General features: G+C 49.7%; 7 protein-coding genes across 7 annotated transcripts; 5 read left to right on the top strand and 2 right to left on the bottom strand.

Moving 5' to 3' along the window:
- Nucleotides 1-25: 25 nt before the first annotated feature.
- Nucleotides 26-733, bottom strand: BP5553_09746 (uncharacterized protein; the record flags this gene model as incomplete). The annotated part of the gene is made up of 3 exons (XM_032018369.1): nucleotides 26-367; nucleotides 423-618; nucleotides 663-733. 3 exons carry the CDS (start codon nucleotides 731-733, stop codon nucleotides 26-28), a joined length of 609 nt encoding a protein of 202 aa, XP_031865668.1.
- Nucleotides 734-2,305: 1,572 nt separating this feature from the next.
- On the top strand, nucleotides 2,306-3,676 carry BP5553_09745 (Monocarboxylate transporter; the record flags this gene model as incomplete). The annotated part of the gene is made up of 2 exons (XM_032018368.1): nucleotides 2,306-2,489; nucleotides 2,556-3,676. 2 exons carry the CDS (start codon nucleotides 2,306-2,308, stop codon nucleotides 3,674-3,676), a joined length of 1,305 nt encoding a protein of 434 aa, XP_031865667.1.
- A 3,891-nt stretch (nucleotides 3,677-7,567) lies between these two features.
- On the top strand, nucleotides 7,568-8,332 carry BP5553_09744 (uncharacterized protein; the record flags this gene model as incomplete). The annotated part of the gene is made up of 1 exon (XM_032018367.1): nucleotides 7,568-8,332. The coding sequence occupies one exon, from the start codon at nucleotides 7,568-7,570 to the stop codon at nucleotides 8,330-8,332; it is 765 nt and encodes a 254-aa protein (XP_031865666.1).
- A 1,214-nt stretch (nucleotides 8,333-9,546) lies between these two features.
- On the top strand, nucleotides 9,547-12,229 carry BP5553_09743 (DUF1929-domain-containing protein; the record flags this gene model as incomplete). Its single annotated transcript, XM_032018366.1, has 5 exons — nucleotides 9,547-9,692; nucleotides 9,745-9,859; nucleotides 9,907-9,968; nucleotides 10,265-10,522; nucleotides 10,573-12,229. The coding sequence occupies 5 exons, from the start codon at nucleotides 9,547-9,549 to the stop codon at nucleotides 12,227-12,229; spliced, it is 2,238 nt and encodes a 745-aa protein (XP_031865665.1).
- An 853-nt stretch (nucleotides 12,230-13,082) lies between these two features.
- Nucleotides 13,083-15,538, top strand: BP5553_09742 (putative Annexin A1; the record flags this gene model as incomplete). The annotated part of the gene is made up of 2 exons (XM_032018365.1): nucleotides 13,083-15,134; nucleotides 15,200-15,538. The coding sequence occupies 2 exons, from the start codon at nucleotides 13,083-13,085 to the stop codon at nucleotides 15,536-15,538; spliced, it is 2,391 nt and encodes a 796-aa protein (XP_031865664.1).
- A 1,305-nt stretch (nucleotides 15,539-16,843) lies between these two features.
- Nucleotides 16,844-17,593, top strand: BP5553_09741 (uncharacterized protein; the record flags this gene model as incomplete). Its single annotated transcript, XM_032018364.1, has 2 exons — nucleotides 16,844-16,930; nucleotides 17,102-17,593. The coding sequence occupies 2 exons, from the start codon at nucleotides 16,844-16,846 to the stop codon at nucleotides 17,591-17,593; spliced, it is 579 nt and encodes a 192-aa protein (XP_031865663.1).
- A 578-nt stretch (nucleotides 17,594-18,171) lies between these two features.
- On the bottom strand, nucleotides 18,172-18,945 carry BP5553_09740 (uncharacterized protein; the record flags this gene model as incomplete). Its single annotated transcript, XM_032018363.1, has 1 exon — nucleotides 18,172-18,945. One exon carries the CDS (start codon nucleotides 18,943-18,945, stop codon nucleotides 18,172-18,174), a length of 774 nt encoding a protein of 257 aa, XP_031865662.1.
- Nucleotides 18,946-19,627: the final 682 nt, after the last annotated feature.

Raw genomic sequence — 19,627 nt, 5'->3', positions numbered from 1 at the left:
TCAAGGGCGACTATTGACTCATTGATTATATATAGGCACGTAGATGCGTGATGTCAATCTTACATTGTGCAAACTGCTCTGGCTTTTCTTGTATAACCCAGTGTCCGCAGTCCATCTCTACTAAGCTCGCATTTGGGAAGAATAGTCGAATTTGCGGCAGTGCAGAGTGCGGAATATAATGACTTTGAGTGGCCCGGATAAACAAGACAGGTTTGTTGAAATTTATTCCCTCCTCAGCTGCAAACGGGAAATCTTCAAGGGGACCAAGCGCTGTAGATAATACATCTAAAGGAATGCGAAATCTAAGGTAGGAGCTTTCGGGCGATGAGACAAGGTTAGTGAGGAGGAAGAAGCGGATGATTGAAGACTGTATCGAGAAGTAAGCAATTTATAGGAATAGACAACATAAGGAGAAATTATACCTTTTCATATTCCCTTACGATAAAGTCCGCCTGTGCATGCGTTGTAACTTTTGCCTGCTCAACTCTCTTCAAAGCTTCGATATATTGATGGAAATCATCTGATAGCGGTAAGTGAATTGGTATATTATCAATGGCAATAACATTGCCAACTGATTCCGGGCACTGCAGTGCGACGGTGAGCGCTATTTTAGCTCCCCTGCGTTGTCAGAACAGCTATCGTACCGAAGACTCAGCACATACATGGAGTGCCCAATCAGTGTAACATTTTGTAGATCATGCTCATCTATGATACCTTTCACATCTTCAGCCATGACTCGATAGTCGTGCAGTGGCCGGTGGGCGGATTCGCCATGATTTCGAGAGTCCTGGATTCTTCTACTTCAGCAAATGCGCGCAACTGAAGGACGGTGCCGGCACTGGGCTTATAAATCCTAGCTGTTGCATTTTCTAATATCTTAGGTGGTGTGGGGTATTAGACAGATCTTGAGTTCGAAGTCTAAAGTGTCAATGTTCCAGGCATCGGAGAATACTGGTATCCATTCCTCGATTTGGCTACTGCAATACTCCAAAACAAGCCCCAGCTTGAAGCAGAAGACAGAACGTGAATCTCTAGACCCAGTACCGAACACTCTATAGGGCTTGGTTTGACATACAAGAGCATAACAATCCCTATTTAACCCACTGGCGAGTCCTCTTGTGATTCGAACAAATGTTAGAAGTGCGAGCCAATGACATTTTCAAAGCAGGCAGTCATACTTGCTAATACTCCTATTATTCTTTCTCGATCCAAGAAATCCATGCATAAAAATAATTGGTTCCCGTCCTCCAAATTCTGTCTTTGAATTTGGTGGAGTATCTTGGAGCTTGCAACCGACAAGCTTTGTGGTCATGGAGACGACGATTTGACAATTCAAGTTGTGGAGGAACCATTTAGCATGGCTGAGGTGTCAGAAGCTGTGGAGGAAGGAAGAGTGGTAGAGGCTTTCACTTTTGTGGCACTGCTATAAGTGCACCCGAAACTGATGTTCTGACCTGTCCACTCATTTGTTTTTAGTATTTCGTGTGTCCTATATCGGCTATTCATTACAATGGAAAGGTCCTTGACATACCCATGGCTTGTGGTAATACAAGAAAGGTGACGGCGACCTTCAAAAGTTATTAGGTGATATTTACTATGGAAAGATGCCACATCCATGGGCCGTCACAGTCAATGAGAAATGAGAAAGAGAGAAAGAGGTTCAGGCAATATCAATATTCAGAACTGTGGGAATATCAAGGGTCCAAGCCGCCTAAATTTATTTAGTGCTAGCAATATTACATTTGAGCACAGGTGATGTGACAGAGTACGTGCGCTCTGTCCTTCTCGAAATCGCAGCGTCAAAGTATGGGATGGGCCCTGTCGGGTAGGGTTCATTCTGCATGCTATGGAAAAGTAGCGGAGCAACCCCTCGAACAGCTTTAATACATTCTCATCTTCACAAACAGCAATCTTAAAGTTATTGTGGTTACGGAATGTCATTCCGTTAGCTGGTTTTTTGCGGAGCTGGGGTACGGCGTTTGGAACCGCCGAGAGCGGTAACAAGCACATCTACATCTACAGCAACTTGTTCCATGGACCTCTGTCTCACCTTCAGAGTTCGAGAATTCAGGTATATAGTTCAGCTAGGCACTCCACATCTTCTTCGCACTCTTCCCCTTCTAGCATACCTTTCGTTCGACTCGCTATATCGTTCTGTCCGAATAATCCAATAGTCGTTGACGGACCTACATTTTCGTCCTGATCGGCTGCTCCAGGACATTGGTAAGCAGCTCGCCATCTTCATTGAATCGTGTGTTCATGCAATTAATTTAAAAACTTGTTGAACTTAGCAGGCTGGTTGAAAATGCGCCGATCTGCCCCACCGACCAACGATGAATTGGAATTGACTCCCAATCTGGGTACTGCCTCCGATAACTTAGCCGACGAAGAAGTCAGTTTGGCTTTCCCGGAGGGCGGTCTAGAGGCATGGAAATGCCTATTGGGAACTTCCTTAATGATGCTCCCTTCATTCGGGTTTCAAACAGCAGGTAAAGAAAAAGACGCGTATCCGTTGTGTTAAAGATAGCACGAAAATTTCCACTGACACTACTTAGTTGGATCGGTCCAAGACTATATTAACACCCACCAACTCGCCGACTATAGTATTCGTGACGTGGGTTGGATTACTGCTGTACTGGTCTTCTTGACTCTATTTTTGGGAGTCCGAGTAGGGCCTCTCTTTGATCGATATGGGTCTCGGGTTCTACTGATCTGCGGGTCACTTGCCAGCTTTACGTCGTATTTGCTCCTTGCGCAGTGCTCGAAGTACTGGCACTTTATGCTTTGCCTCGGTTTCCTCTGTGGAATTTCTTCTGCGGTCATTACCACAGTCTCAATCGCAGTTCTTAGCCACTGGTTTTACCGACGACGTGCTCTTGCATCCGGAATCTGCATGGCAGGATCGTCAGCGGGCGGTGCTATCATCCCATTGATACTGCGAACCCTCTTTCCTCGATATGGTTGGGCATGGTCAATCAGAATCATCGCTTTCATCGCCTTCGGCTGTTATTTAGCAGGAACCATGTTGGTGAAGCCCCGATTGCCTATTGGCAGACAGCGCAGAGTAGCCATTGATTTTCGGGCATTTAAATCACCGCGCCTCTGTTTCCTTGCTGTGGCGGTTTTCTCATTTGAGTTTATCATATTTGGATGTGCCGCCCTTCTCCCAACTTATGTCCGCTATAGTGGACTTTCATTAGACACACAGTACTACTCACTCACGGTGCTGAACAGTATGAGTCTCATTGGGAGGGTTATCCCAGGCTTTGCAGCTGATCGAGTTGGCCGATTCAACATTCTCTTGTCGTTGGTGTTGATAACGCTGATAGTAATGGCAGCCGTTTGGCTACCGTTTGGATCCCGTAACGAGGGCACGCTTTATGCCGTAGTGGCGATCTTTGGATTTGGTTCTGGTGGATGGCTGTCGCTTGCGCCTGTATGTGCAGGCCAGCTCTGTGGCACCGAAGAATATGGACGATACTACGGCACAATCTACGGTGTTGCTGCGTTCGGTGTTTTGATTACTGTGCCGGTTGGAGGAGAGTTGCTTGAGTCGAGCACGCCGCAGGTACTCGTTGGGTTTTATTCTGCGGTTCTTGTAGTAGGGCTTTTCAGTGTAGCCATGTCTCGCTGGGCTCTTTTGGATTGGCGCTGGAAATGGAAGGTAAAGGTGTAGGTGGGAACTGTGGGATAAATTGTCTCGGAAATTTTGTAGGGTTTGTTATGCCTGCTGATTCTAGTATTGCGGGCACAATACTAAAATTCTATGCATATCGAACTAGGACTTCAAATCTTGACTTGTAGCAAAATGGGGGAGTTGGCAAGGAATGCAAAAGCAACCTTGGATTCCCAATTTAGCGTCGCTAGGTGGATGTTCTGGAGGGACCGTCTGGAGTATATCAGCCGTTTTGGGAATAAGGAGGCCGCGGCGTTACCGTTAAGGGGATGGAAGACGATGAGCTTCTGGTGTAAAAGAATACAGCAGGTGGATGGTAAGAAGTAGGATATGGACTGGTAGTATGGCAGTGACACAGGAGAGATGAAGACATAAATACATAAAAAGCCTACTTGAGATACTAAGTAGCAACCAAGCTGTCGATTAACAGCGAATTGAAATGTCCAGATCTCGCAGCCATTACTATAAAAGCGCCCCAAACCGTCTAAGCAGCACTGTATACTCCTTTTGAAGACCTCCCGCGTTGTTCTACTAAGAGCCAATTTCGAATATAGCGTATTAGGTGGAAAAATAAGCACCCCCCCCCCCCCCCCCAGATGTAAGCTAACCATGATTCGAATGAAAATTAAGACACAAGAGGCTAGAAGATGATGTGAAGGGGTGGTTTAGCCTTTAGTGGTCGAAATTCTTGCAGCATAGCTCCTGCTGCCATAAATCTTCGAACCGGCGGTCTTAATTAGGTGCTGTTGGACGCCGCGGGCGATCGATCGAATATCGTGAGAACACGAGGGTCCTATCTTCTATCCTCACTCTTGTTGTCGGAGGTGGGCCATGTCTTGAAGCTAGTGTGGGCATTGGCGTGTTTGGGTTCTGGACATAGATCGAGAACGAACTTCTGCTGCTGTATTCAGGCCCAAGATATGGCACCCACTCAGACCTGCTTCGCCGGATACACCATGCTATCAACACTAGTAACAGAATGAAGCCAACGATTGACCCAACCACCGCTCCAATAACCTTCCCATCCGCCAGCGGCGGAGGATCTGCAGCTGGCACTGGCTGCGGGATGGGCGTATTACCAAGCAGAACAGTTGTTGTCCACGTTGTGAGCGGCTCGGTGATGGTTTGTGTTACATAGTGATCCGTTTGAGAGGTTGTAACTTTTGCTCGCGCAGTTATCAGGAAGTCTGGAGCCATGGCTCAACCAGTTATCGATGAGTGTGTTTTGTAGTGTACTGAGGTTGGGGCAATGTAGGGCCATCATGATGAGTATTTGAAGGTTGGAACTCAACGAGGTGGGGGTCGATACAACCCCCCTTGGAATGCTTGTCAGCCACCATTCGCCATGGCCAGCATGGGTTGGCCCATCGATCTAGAAGTCGGATGACTGACCTTGGTGCATTTCAAATACTAAGCTCGAATGGAATTATCGCTCATAACCCCTGGCTGCCTGAATGGCTGATCAATATCGACTCATTATGTTCGATATCTAATGTAGGGTTCATATTTGTCTTATCGAAGGAGTGTTGGAGTGTTGCGATGGCCAAAGAACGAAGGCTGCGGAAGCTATACATTATATCACGAGGAATATAGCCAAGACAGAAATATGCAGCTGATATGGTGGGCTGCTGCAGGATGCTCTTTTGGGCGTAGACTCGTCTGCGGAATGGCCTGGTTCAAGTCCGGTTCTGGTTTCGTGATTATGGTGACAGCCGAATTGTCCATAATGAAGATGTACTAGATTCGGGAATCATGCCCTTGTCGTAAAGCCGTGGATTTTCAACAACAGCAGGAATTTGAACCAGAATAAACGATGAGCGAAGGTGAATATCGACACTCCTCGAACTTCAACCCCATGGGCTAGCTACTTGCATAGCATCTTCATCAGTCTACTGAGTGTCGTGAACATCATTAAGTGCCTCTGACATTTCATAAGAAATTGCCTTTCGCTTTGCTCAAGGATCCAGCAGCAGCCTGGGTTTGAGGCGATTCAAAGAACGTTTCTCAGCCTCTCCTAACTGTCATAAATTTGAACACGATTCTACTCGTGCCAACGCATTGGCTTGGAGCAGAGCAGATTATCCATCCCCACTCTGCCTCGAAAGGGTGCAGCTGAACTTGTATGGCATATTTGAGAATGAATGCTGGGATCCCGGAAGCGGTCGGTGTCGCGCATGAAGTACCACCCTGTATCCTATATGGCTCCTGCTTACCACCTCCAGCCACGGCCAAGAAGCGGAGCGGACTGGCTAATGGCGCTGGAGTTCCGCCGAGATAAGCAAACATTTTGTTCCTCCACCTGTGATGTTAAGGTAATCCCGATAGCTGGCAGGGCTTGTTGTTGTGCTTATTGTTCGAGACAGCGATAAGCGTGAACTTGTCTGCGATAAGTGCAGATCCGATACCCTTGTGAATTGCTGAATTTAGGATGATAAATAATGCAAAAGACACACAGATAAAGTTGACATTCCCATTCATCATCTGCGTAGTCGATGGCCTACAGAACGTTATATAAGGACGACATGGAATTGTGGCATCACGTACCTTTTGCAACTAGTTACGAAGTACCGTTGGCTGCTTTCATCGTTCAAGATACCTTTGCCATATAAATGCTGTAGTTTGGAATCGTCTTTAGTAGTAAGTTGGCTATCTGGACTCTATCGCCATCGATATCGGTGGCGGTGTCACGATTCGCGAATTGCATGGGGTTCGAATAATTCGGCTGTCTCTAGAATCTTCCCCGTCCGGCACACAGTAGGCGGCTCTAGATCAGTTCCGGAGCAGGCAATAGATAATCCTCTGCGTCCGGCCGAGACTTCCGTATACCAGTCTCTTTATTCTTGATGAAGTGTCCTATAGGCATGGGAAACTAAGGCAAGCGATTGGGAACTTCTCCAATACGACAAAAGAGTTCAGGATGGTGGCCGTCTCCAACGCCATCCCAAAATAATTTGGGTATGGCAGAGCTGTCTCTATATAAAAGACATTCCAAGCAAGAAGGCGGCGGGGTTCGAGCTCACAAGAAGCATCCAGGTTGCAATCAACCAGGGGGAAAGAGAGCGACAGGTGCTGATAACTTGTTCAGACAGCTGCATACTGGGGCATAGTAGGCAGAGGAATTTTGGTCTCCGGTTAAACAGGCCGCAACGAACCAATCAACCTTCAATTTCTGTGTATACGACTGGAAACTTTGGGGACGGAACGAGAACGATAGTGTGTTAATCTTGGATTCCCTGCTGCTGGCTCCTACATGACTGAGTGAATGAGATCTCCTAACCAAACGGGTTATCAGAGTTTCTAGTGATTCACCATGAGCGGAACATTCTAGAGCCCATCCCCCAAGGTCTGGCGTCACTCCGTTTGCTGGCGTGGCTTGGAAATATTGACTTCAAATTTCAACGCCCAGAACTTGCACCAAAAAAAGAGCAAAGCACCCAGCCTAAAGGAAAACTGAAAATAAATAAATCAAGATATCAAAAATAGCATTCTACCATGGAACGGTCTTCACTGGTAATAAAAATTTCCCAAGGGGTAAAAGAATAAAAAATGACAACATCACCTGCCTGGTGCGTGGTTCGAACACGCGTCTCCTGCTCTTTACCACTAGGCGGAGGTGGGAAGCAGACAAGTTAACCACTACTATAACCAGGCCATCGGTGCTATCAATGTCAGAGTTGTGAAATATGACTTATTTCGCTATATATCGCAGTGGAAAGGGGTTTGTGAATGAGCAGCTGGCCGCGGCGAGGCTGAAAGCCGCTACTCGAGCTTTAGCGTAGTTTCGCTTGCTATGCCCATGCCAACCCTGCCCATGGCTTGATTTCAACACCAAACAAACAGCAGAAGGTGGAAAAACAAACAAACGCAGCATAAACAACAAACAGAACAGCCATGTTGCAACATGACGGGAGCCATCCCCGGGTAGCTCACACGCATCCACTCGAAACCGGGAACTTGCCACAGCAAGAGCAGAGTTACACGAATACTGATTTTGACGATGTTTTCGGCTCCGCGCCGGCGTCTCCTGTACTTGACCCCGAATCCGGCGCAAGTAACGGGATCTGGCAGGCTGTTGGTGGCAATATAGAGCCTTCAGATGTGCCTCGTTTAAAGGAAAAACATGAGACGGAGGGCTACAGAGACGGCATTACGAATGGGAAGGCCACCAGTGTCCAGGCAGGTTTCGACGAAGGGTACGGGCTTGGTGCTGTGCTAGGATTAAGAATTGGTCAGATATTGGGGTTACTGGAGGGCTTATATGGTGCTGCGAGCAGCAGTTCAAAGGCGGAAGAACGAGATACCTGGGCTGAGGAAGGAAAGAGACTTTCCGAGCTCATTATCCAGGCGAAAAATGATCTGAAGACTGAGAGTGTTTTCGGGTTTGAGTGGTTTGGTAAAGACGGCATTTGGAAATTCGAGGTCCCTGGAGAAGTATTGGAAGGAAAGGAAATGGTCTTTACAGATGTGGCCACAGCCCATCCTTTGGTTGCAAAATGGGAACATATTGTGGATGAGGAGATCCGGAGATGGGGTCTTGATTTGGATATCGTGGAAGCTGACCACGAACATTCCAACGAGACGGGAGATTCAATTATGGATCTAGCTGCGGCAAGTCCTCCGCGGCCTGGTACTCAGAAAAGTGAACTCAGCTGGTGAGGGCAAGCGCCAACATAGCTGTTCTCAAACTGTGGAAACGAGGATGCCTGGCTCTGAAGCTCGTCAAGGGGCTGGCCAAGTTAGCCAAGGTGAGATCGAGGTTGCCTATCAGCTGTGAAGTACGCCAATATCTATCTAATCATGGCTTCTCTACGTCGCTGTAGAGACCCTCGAGCCCGAGAGGTAGACTGCTGCCACAAACGCTCTGCTTGACAGGCAGGGAAAGTTACCCACAAAGGGAGCCGATGACCATCTCTTCATCATCTTCCCCAAGCATGGGATCGCAATGCATTGCATTATATATAATGGGCTATCCCGATACACCACCGTGGACCCTTGAACTCTCAATATCTTGAGTGGCTGTCCTTCTCTGCCTTGTGCACAAGATCTGTACCACCATTCTCCCGGAAATCGGCCACATCAAGTCATCACTCACTGTGGGTAATCGCTCCTCGCCTTGGAGTGCCCGCGCCCGAGTGCCTGCGCGTCAAATAATCATATGGTTGGCCAAGCAATGGATGAGTGTCAGCAACATTTACCATGATTACGAGGGAGTAGAGGGTCTAACGCTTGCGACTATTTAGCCAGGATTTGGGAATAAGACTGGATACGAGTTCCCTCTGGCCTTGCATAACACGGGCCCCTCGCCACCGCAATAATTATATACATTACAAGTTGTACAATCCTCAACTTGCTTTTCGTCTTTGCAAAGCTTGTTTGCCTTGTCCCTCCCCAGTGCTAAAACCCTCGGTATTTAACAATACGCTGTATCCTTATCCTCAAGAATCACCATAGCAGATTTCTGGCACGACGTCTCGCATGTCGTTTGCGCTGCCATTTTGAGCCATGAGTGTGCACCTCTTTCCAAGTTTTCGCTCCCCGCGGAACCTCGATACGAATCATTCGTCCGCGGAACTCCTTGCTTATGAATGCCTTTGAAAATTCCCATGTGCTTCCAGGTCTTCCGCAAAACCCACCGATTTCTGATTCTGATTGGTGCAAGCTTGGTTGCTAGGAACTGGGTAGTACTGCACGTGCATGCACATGCGGCTACTGGTGATTGATTCACTGATGCATGTTATGTGGAGTAAACAAACTGCAAGTTTAGTACCACGCAACTAACATGTCTATGATTGACGTGTCAGACCGAAGTTTCTTCTTTAATTCCTATGTTCCCACTTCTCAATTCCAATCCTCCTTTGCCTCATGCAAATATGAAAATTACCATCCTCGCCTTTGGCTTCGCTGGCTTCGCAGCCGCAAACATAATCTTTAACCACGCTCCTTTGCACTGCAGCAATGATAGTACCCAAATATATCATGGATGTCTTCGTGGCCAAGTGTGCACAGACCATGAACAGTTAGTTCACAAGCCTTCCTACACTGTGTTTACATCTAGTAACATTGAACAGATGCGTTCCAGAATCATTGATCAACTACCCCGGACCTTTCCCACAAAAAGTTCCAAGTATCCAGCTACGAGATGGGCCTAGCACCGCCCCTCGCTCAGATGGAAGATGTGGCAGTGTAAGTCCAATGAAACTTTATAGCAGAAGGTCGACTAAAATTATCAGAACTTTGGAGGTGCGAGTTGCGACCCAGCAGGTCCTTATGGCGGCTGCTGCTCACAGTATGGGTAGGTGGTCCTTAATTTAATTGATTCATTCTATTTCGCTGCGGTCGTGTATTTATATTTGATCAAATATAGTTGTATTCGATCAACAATAACCAGTCAGTCCTCAATATCAGCATATACCCTATACCAACCACGTCTGGTGGCGGTGGGTCCTGTGGATAACAGCTCGGAAGTACTACTTGCAGTCCAAAGTTCCACATGGAGGACGATCCCAATATGGGCGTGCTGTTCTCTTGCTATCTACTCGCCTCCTACTTTTGGTCCAAAGATTCAAGGCTGACAACATACTTTTGCAGGTATTGTGGTTCTACGCCAAATCACTGTTCTCTTTCAAATGGATGTCAAAATGGCTGCTCAAAAGTCGGTAATTCTGGTGCCCCACCATCCTCTACAACTTCAGGTGAGCCGGTCATCGGGCCCGTGACGACTACTATGGCACCTGGAGCTACTGCCACAGCGAAGGTGACAACCGATGGTACATGCGGTTCCTCAAACGGGAACACAGTTTGCGGAGACTGGCCTAATGGAAACTGCTGCTCTATGTACGGATTCTGGTAACTAGCTCCTCCTTCAATGGTCTAAACTGCGTGCTGACGATAAGTAGTGGGAATACGAGTGCCCATTGCGGCGCTGGGTGCCAGTCAGGCAACTGTGTAGGCGCTCCAGAAGTACCTGTTCTAGGACCCCGCGCTGCGCCTGCTGCCCCAAATGGTGGATCTTTTGCTATTGTTGGGCAATCCGGTGTTCCAGCCATGCACGCAGCTCTCATGCCCAATGGACGTGTAGTATTTCTGGACAAGCTAGAGAATTATACACAGCTTCGGACTCCCAATGGCTTCTATGCAATGTCGTCTGAATATGACCCAGAGACCAACGCTGTTGTCCCCCTTAGCTACGTGACAAATGCCTTCTGCTCAGGCGGCACGTTTCTTGCTGATGGGCGGGTCATATCCGTTGGTGGTAATGGTCCATTGACTTGGCTCGACCCGAATATTGGGGATGGATTCGATGCAATTCGATACCTGCAAAGGTCTCCATCGGATGCCGGCCTCAATGGCCAAGGTTGGGGCGAACCCGGCAACAAACTTGCCAGTGCTCGCTGGTATGCGACTGCCCAGACCATGCCTGATGGCAGCGTCTTCGTCGCATCTGGAAGCTTCAATGGCCTTGATCCAACGGTAGCTGCTAACAACAACCCGACATATGAGGTTCTCAATGCAAATGGCATCACCAAGGGCCAAAATATTCCTATGGATATCCTGGCTAAGAACCAACCTGTTTACATGTACCCATTCGTCCATCTCCTAAAAGATGGCACGCTCTTTGTATTTGTTTCAAAGGCTTCACAGATCTTCAACGTCCAGTCAAATACTATTGTCAAGGAGCTTCCAGATCTACCAGGCGATTTCAGAACCTATCCCAACACTGGTGGGAGCGTCTTACTGCCGCTATCCAGCAAAAACAACTGGGACCCCGATGTTGTGATCTGTGGAGGGGGTGCGTATCAGGACATCACCTCCCCTACCGATCCAACCTGCGGTCGAATCCAACCGTTGAGCCCCAATCCGAAATGGGAGATGGACTCTATGCCAGAAGGACGCGGTATGGTGGAAGGGACACTGCTCCCAGATGGAACGGTGGTCTGGCTCAACGGAGGGAATCATGGTGCCCAAGGTTTTGGGCTGATGAAGGATCCAACCCTTGAGGCGCTTTTATATGATCCTGCTAAGCCACTTGGCCAAAGATTCAGCACCCTTGCCAGTTCCACCGTCCCCAGACTCTACCACTCGGTAGCACTTTTGCTACTTGACGGCACTCTCATGGTCACAGGATCAAACCCAGTGGAAATGCCAATGCTCAAACCAGATGCTAAGAACCCTTACGTCACTGACTTCCGGGTTGAGATATACACGCCTCCATATCTCCAAGGGGATAATGCGAAGAGGCGACCAACAAATATCGCGATCTCAAAGCTCGATATCAAGGCGGACGGCGGGAAATTCAGCGTCTCGTTCACAACTCCGGCCGATACTAAGTCCGTCAAGGTGGTGTTATATCACGGTGGCTTCGTTACCCATTCTGTGCATATGGGTCATCGAATGCTGGAGTTGGATGTAGCTGATTGGGCACCAGGAGCAGCTCAGCAGAAGGTGTCTGTATCTAGTCCGCCAAACAATAACGCCGCTCCTCCAGGTCCATATGTTGTTTATGTCGTTGTAGATGGTGTGCCGGGCGTTGGTCAATTTGTTCAGGTTTCTTAATTGTTGAGCAGGAAAATGGTAGATGGACAAAAATGTAATGAGCGATTCGTGGTAACTTGGCGTAATATTGAATTCGAACAGCCAATTCCAGTTTGTTAAAAAATCTACGCGCTTCTAACTGTATTTCCGCCAAGTTTACGTAGTATTGTGGTGATAAAAATAGAGCCCTATTCGAGCCCCCAGAGCTTTGAGTGGCGGGCTCTTTGTCTGGCGCTTCCAACGCTACCAGTACGTGCCTCGGGTGCGCAGGGCTGAAACTTTGCCTACGAAACAACACCACAATCCACAAGCCCACAAGCAGCGATGCTCCGCGAGTAATCGCACTGCTCTCGGACCCCACTATGCACACAGCTAAGAATAATATCACATTTGGGTCTGTTGGCTACGGCCATTGCCATGAGTTCCGTCCAGCAAGTGAGTGGATGGTTGTCAATGATCGAGGTAAGCGCGGAAGCAACCATAGCAGGAAGACAGAGGGCCCCAATGATATGTGATATATGATATATCGTGTATTGTGTCTAGCTATTGTGCTATTGGCATTACGGAGAATTGTCGAAGGATTGCCGGGGTTTGTTACAGTGCAACGCAAGTGCTGACATGGGCCCTGATGGGTTGAGTAATGCAAATGCAAACAGCACCGCTGAATGCTCCCAATACAAGCATTGCAACAGGCCCCGCTTTGGATCTCCAGCGCAGTGCTCGAGTACAAGACGAACACCTCAGCTGAGATTCTTCCTCCTCTCTCGCGTGCTCTTTTCTCTCTGCCTTTCTCGCTGTCACGTCCTCAATTGCATCGTCTTCTGGGTAGAAAGAGCACTACCAGGAGTCCTCAGAGCTCCAAGCAAGCGCCACAATGTCGCTCGACCCCCGCGACTCCCGCACCAGAGGTCGCTCCAAATCGCCTGGGCGCCGCGATTCCTCGCGCTCCAGAGTCACCGAACGAGAGGAGTATTCCAGCGCTCGGGCGCCGTCTCCCCCGTCCTCGCGATACGATGACGACCCGCGCGACCGTGGCTACGACTATGAAGAGAGGGAATCAACTACAATCCGATCCTCGAGGGGCAGGGACCCCGCGATCGTGACGGCGGAACCGAGGGGCGACCCCCGAGACCCGCGATACGGGTCGTCGTCGCAGTATCAAGAGCGGGACAGTTATGGCATGCCAGGCGCGTTTAAAGAAGTGAGGGAGGAAGAGAGGGAGGTGAGGTATTCGGATGGGCGGGTGCGGGAGAAGGATTATTATAAGGAGTCGACGTACGACAAGAAGGATAAATATGTCAGGCCTGTGTCGCCGCCCGAGCGATCGAGATACGATACAGACAAGTATGCGTACGAGAAGGAGAGGGGGGGAGAGCGGGATTATAAGCCCGATAAGTATGCCTACGAGAAGGAGTCGAAAGTAAGTAAATATGCGTATGAAAAGGAACGGGATAGCGATCGACACCACCGCGAGCGCGATCCATTGCAGTACGAGGATCCCAAACAAGGCCACGGAAGAAGCGGCTCGTTCAATATCGCGGCAGGACACACGAGCATCTCTGGTGGCATAAACTTCGCTCACGATAAGCACGGTGGGAAACCACAATACTCTCAACCTGATCCTTTGGCATATGGTGCCCAACCCGCCCTTCCTGCGTATGCCACATCCCCGCCTGATCGACACGGTGCCACCTCCTACGCAGACCCCCCTAAATGGGAATATGCTCAGCCAGGCCAGCAGCTCACTTATACCAAGCGTCCAGAGGCAGGGGGTTATCAAGCTGCTCCAGGTCCTCCGCCTCAGCAATATCCTGGACGAGACCCGCGCGACTCACGCGACCCACGCGACTCGCGCCATGGTAGCACTTCGTATACTGCGGAATCTGCTCGATCATCCAAGTCCCAGATCCTGACCGTGGAGCCCGGATCTCGACATCGCCGTGACCCCTCGCCAGGTCCCGGACTGGCCCCTAGAATGCACTCCCTCTCTGTATCTTCAGGGCACCACGGAGGTGCGGCCCTGACTCTGGCGAATGCCCCTGGATCTCCGCTACTCGAGGCATATCACGGGACGTATCAGTCAATCTCACCGATGCCGTCTCCACTAATGATGGCATCATCTCATTCTCACTCTGATATCAACCTCATCGAACCCCTCTCGCCAGAATCGTCGGATGACGAGCGAAGAGGAGGCAAAAAGAGCCGCAGAACCGCTCGATTCCACGACCCGGAGGAAGAAGCCACCATTCTGGCCAAAGCCCTAAAAGGCGAGAAACGTGGCCCAGACACCCAGCCACTGATTGAAATCCTCCCGGGCCTGACACACGAACAAGTCCTCCAGCTACGTGTGGAGTACAAGAAAATCGTGAAGACCGGCTCGGAGAAGAAGGGCGTTAATATCGCCAAGCACATTAAGCTACGTCTTAAGGACGAGGATCCTTCGCTCATGAAAGCTTGCTATGTATGCGCCCTGGGGAAATGGGAGAGCGAGGCTTACTGGGCAAACTTTTGGTACCAGGGGGAGAAGAGCAGGAGAGAGCTGCTTATCGAGTCCCTAATGGGACGCACCAACCGCGAAATCCGGGAAATCAAAGACGGCTTCGCCGATAAGAAATACAGCGATAGCTTGACAAAATGCATGAAAACGGAGCTGAAGGAGGATAAGTTCAAGAAAGCCATTCTGTTGGTACTGGATGAGCGGAAGATGGAGGAACGGCATGGACATGGGGTGGATAAGCATCTCGTTGAAGATGATGTGCATGACCTGCATAAAGCCGTGAGGTCTGAGAAAGGTGGAGAGAGTGCTATGATTTCGATTATTGTGGTGCGGAGTGATAGTCATTTGAGGGAGGTGTTGAAGTTGTACGAGAGTACATATCGCGCTAATTTCGCGAGGGAAATGTTGAAGAAGAGTGGGAATCTTGTGGTATGTATCCTCCTTCCCTTATATCCCCCGAGAAGGACCACATCAGCTAACACGCATGACTCCAGGGCGAACTCCTCGCACACATCCTCAACGGCGTGATCAACAAGCCGGTCCGCGACGCCCTCCTCGTCCAGCACGCGCTCTCCCTCTCCAAATCGGACAGCATCCGTACGGAGCTCCTCATCAGCCGACTTGTGCGGTACCACTGGGACCGGCCACATATGGAAGCTGTCAAGAGGGAGTATCGTACTCGCTATGGCATTGATATGCAGAGAGCCGTTGCGGAGGGCACGCGCGGCGAGTGGGGGACGTTCTGTGAGATGCTTTGCGTGAGACGGATGGGTGACGAGGTGAGAGAGGTGCGAAGAGTGGAGGAGTATCGGGTTGAGAGGGAGAGAAGGTGATTAATTCGTGGATCTGGGCTGTGTTTCGTTTTGGAATAGGCATTGGCACTAGCATTTTCATTGAGGGTTGATGGCGAGGCAGCTACGTAGTATACACGTATGCTTTACCTGGCCTGTTAGTTATTGTGCTGTTGAGCGGGCAGTGCACTGCATTGCTGGTTGAGCTTGAAAAGGAGGCTTGGTGGGGACCGAGGGGGTATATCTATTCATGCTTTATGACTTCCACAAAGTAGAACGAACCATTTTCCTTGACATCGTACGGAGTACTCTGTAACAAGTCGCCGTTCCTTGCGTATCTTTTTATATTTTCTGAACGTACGAGTGAGTGTCTCCCCACCGATATGGCCAGTTAAATGCTAGCCTACGAAGTACGTCGTAGTACCTGCTGCGCGTTCCTGCGGAGAGCGGACGCGCAAAAGGGGGCGAAGCTAGGCTGATTCCGGTATAATGTATTCCTTCCTAGTCTGGGCTCCCCGCATCTGCACCCGCGCCCTAGCCATGTACGTACAAGGACTAACGTAGAAGGAATGAATAGTTTGTTTACTCGTTTCAGTACTTCGTACTCAAGACAGAACCTTCCAAGTTCCTTCGCCGCGACGTAGGATTCGTTGCTACGTACAGTTGCCTACGAGTACTACTTACCACGATACCAAGGAATCAATTTCCACAGCCTACTCGAAGCATCTACGTACTGTACTCACAGCGGCGATCATAATGTGGACTGACTGCCATTGCCAGCGGGAAAAACACCCAAACGGCTCAAGACAACGCATCCCCGGAGTGGAGATGGAGCTGGATCATTGCAGCGGATATCTCCAGTGGCGTCCCGCAAAGCCTTGGTGGGAACAGGCTGAATGGCCAGAATATACACAGACTTCCATCCCCAATATAACATGTCTTTGTCCTGTGTGACATGGGAGCTCAAAAGGAATTGCGCAGTGCTACGTACTGTTCCTACTACCGCGTAAGTACTATTCCCCTTCTTTCGCCACAGGGCGACTTTGCTGGTCTTGGTGTTTGCTTGGGGGACAGCAAGGGAACGGCAACGGTGGCTTGCAGGGCGTCGGGGCCTCGTACTCCCTTATGCTACAAAATGCAGCTGCCGCCCAGTTGCATCCACCCATCCATTCATCCCAGCTACTCTCTCTCCATCTCCATCTCCATCTACGTCTACTTCCAACTGCAAGATAATACCACGATCGCTTCAGCTCCAAGACTCAGTCGCTATCTGTCTACTCGCGTGAACTCGATCAATCGACCTGCAACCAAATAACCCCAGTCGCTCCACCATCACCAATCCTAAAAATGAAGACTACAAGTTTCGCCCTCGTTGTGGCCGCTGCTGCCAGCATCGTCTCAGCACAGGATCTCTCTGGAGAGCCTGCTTGCGCTGTAAGTTCCGATATATCCCAAGCCTCATATTCTGCTTCCGCAGCTCCATCTACACCATCCAGCCCGTCCCACGCCTTGCCCATTGCCTTTGGCGATACTCGATCAGCATCCTGCAATTGCTACTCCTACCACCCAATGTAACATGCCACAACAGCTAACATATCCCCCCAGATCCCCTGCCTCACCTCCGCAATCAGTAAAGTTGGCTGCGGGCTCACTGATCAAGCCTGCCAATGCGGCACCGGCATGGCCCCAATCCAAACCGCCGTCACTCCTTGCCTCATCAGCAACTGCAGCCCTGCAGACCTAATTATCGCCGCCAGCGTCGGCTCCAAGCTCTGCGCTGATTACTCTGCCACTGCAACTGGTGGGGCAGCCTCGGGCTCAGGCACAGGCTCGGCTACTGCCTCGGGCTCAGGCTCAGGCGCGAGGACGGAGACTGCTGTTCGCACCTCTGCTCCTGCTCCATTGTCTACTGGTACTGGTTCTTCTCCGGGCACTGGCGGAAAGAATGGCACCACTGGTGGTTTATCGACGAGTGCAAAGCCAACACCCGGTGGCCCTTCGCCAAGCTCATCCAGCTCTGCTGGTGCCGCCCCTACTCTGATTGCTGGGATCGGCTCTCTCGTTGGTCTAGTTGCTGGCGTGGTCGCTGCCTTGTAAGGGAGCGAATCGAAATGGAGTTTGCAAACAACGGGGAGGATAAGCAGAGGAATTGATGTGTCGATGACGGCGTACCTTTCGATCTATTAATATGGCTGGTGAAGGAAGGTTTGGGGCAATGAAATGAAATAATGGGAATCCGAAAACGGTTTTGCTTGGGTGTTCATCTCCCCGCTTCATCCTCCATGGCGAATGGGGTTTGGAAGGGGGTTCATAGACCTACCACTCAAATTAGCTTCTCAATTATGGCGGTGTATAGCAAGCAATGTCTCACATGCACGGGGTTAATGGAAAATAATAACTTTGCTCTCAATGATCTTCGGTTCCTACTGTCCCGCCCGCCCTAGGTTCTTCGGTGAAACGAAAAGATATAAAAACGTACCTGCAGTGTTGGAGCTTACCATGACTGACAGCCGGCTATACAGCCCCTCTGAGCCCTTCAAGACGAAGGTCAGAGGATATATAACAAGTTCACAAACCGATACCTTCTATAATCTATCTCAACAGATCACATCCGCTGCCAAACTCCCTAACTCCACATCTTGACATAATTCCAGATAATATCCCATTTTCCTAGCTCAGGGCGCACCCTCTGCAATATATTTCCTAAACTGCTTCAAGGACCCCATATAAAATTTAAGATCCACAGGGCCACTCTCACTATTCATAATCTTCCCACCCCTCAACAGCCTCGCCACAACCTCGGGCGCCCTAGTCTCATTCGCATATATAGTGCCCATTCTAGGCGCCTCCGATGCAAACCCAGCCTCGGCGTCATCATACACCACGTACATCACCTCCAGACTCTCCCACTGCAACATGGATCCAAATCCAGCACTCATCACAGCCTCCCAAGTCATCGCGACCCTCTTCATCCTGCCAAACCGTACGCCCGTCCGCCCACCCCACACATATGCACTGCCTCGCTCATCCAATCGGCCCTTATCATCCAGCAACACCACATCCTTCGTCTTATCCCAATACACGCCGCGGTGCAGCTCATCCAGCGCGACCTCGTGCGAACACGTCGTATACGTCTCAACATCCGTATCGCCCCTCCCCAACGACAGTATACGGAATATCTCGAACCCTACAGCGTAGTTCTGCAACGCCGTATGACGGGATTCTCGACAGCAGTGTAGCAGCGACGGGACGGGCATCCGTGAGCAGAAGATGTGAGGGTAATTGTGGCATGCCTTGCGGCGGAGACGGAGGTAATCGAGGTCGGATTTCAACAGCGAGAAGGGCAGCGTACGCGCGGGTGTGAGGGCTAAGGCTATCGACCAGATTTTGAGGCGGAGTTCGGGGGGGAAGCTGGAGAATTGCGGGAATGAATTGGTAGGTGAGGGCATTGTTTTCTAGAGATTCGTGGTTTGGTGAGTTTGTGGTTCTTTTGGTTTTTTAATCGGAAATGTAGCGGTGTACTTCGTATGCTAGGTATGTTTTGCATGTGGAAACTCGGCGGTGTTCTGATATTATATGATACATCTTGTCGCTGTTAATGCTGGTTCCCCCCTGGGGATTGTCCGCTTATTATACGAATAGCGCGAGCCCACCTTCCTATCTTGGCATGCGGGGGGAAAGGGGAGTGTAGCGTGCATATTAGTGCGAGATTATCCTCTACCAGTTTCTAATTCTAACTCCTTCCCAAGTCCTTTGCAGCTTACATTGTTCTTCAATCTTTGACAATTAACCATACTAGGTACTTTGGGTACCACGACTCTAAAACCCTCAGAATTCTCGCCAACGATCAGTGATAAGGATACAAGTTTGTGTCTTCGCAATTCTAAATCAACTATTCCACGTTCTATTTTTCCGCCTGGCAACTTATCCCTCGGACCTCCTTAGGTAGCTCGCTAAAAATAAGAAGAGAAAGAGGTGGATTCAAAACAAAACAAACTTTGGCGCTTCCATGCCACAAACTGCGAGACTCAATGGCTCCCATTGGTCTAGTGGAATTGTGCTCCCATTGGCGCTTCAGGTTTAATTCTTCTAATTTGCCTCTAATCAGATTGGAAGCGTCAAAAACGTTTC

The sequence above is a fragment of the Venustampulla echinocandica genome (assembly GCF_003357145.1).
Source record: "Venustampulla echinocandica strain BP 5553 chromosome Unknown scaffold_11, whole genome shotgun sequence".
NCBI lineage: Eukaryota > Fungi > Ascomycota > Leotiomycetes > Helotiales > Pleuroascaceae > Venustampulla > Venustampulla echinocandica.
Note: the sequence above shows the minus strand (reverse complement) of the source record. Positions and strands in the feature narration are given on the sequence as shown.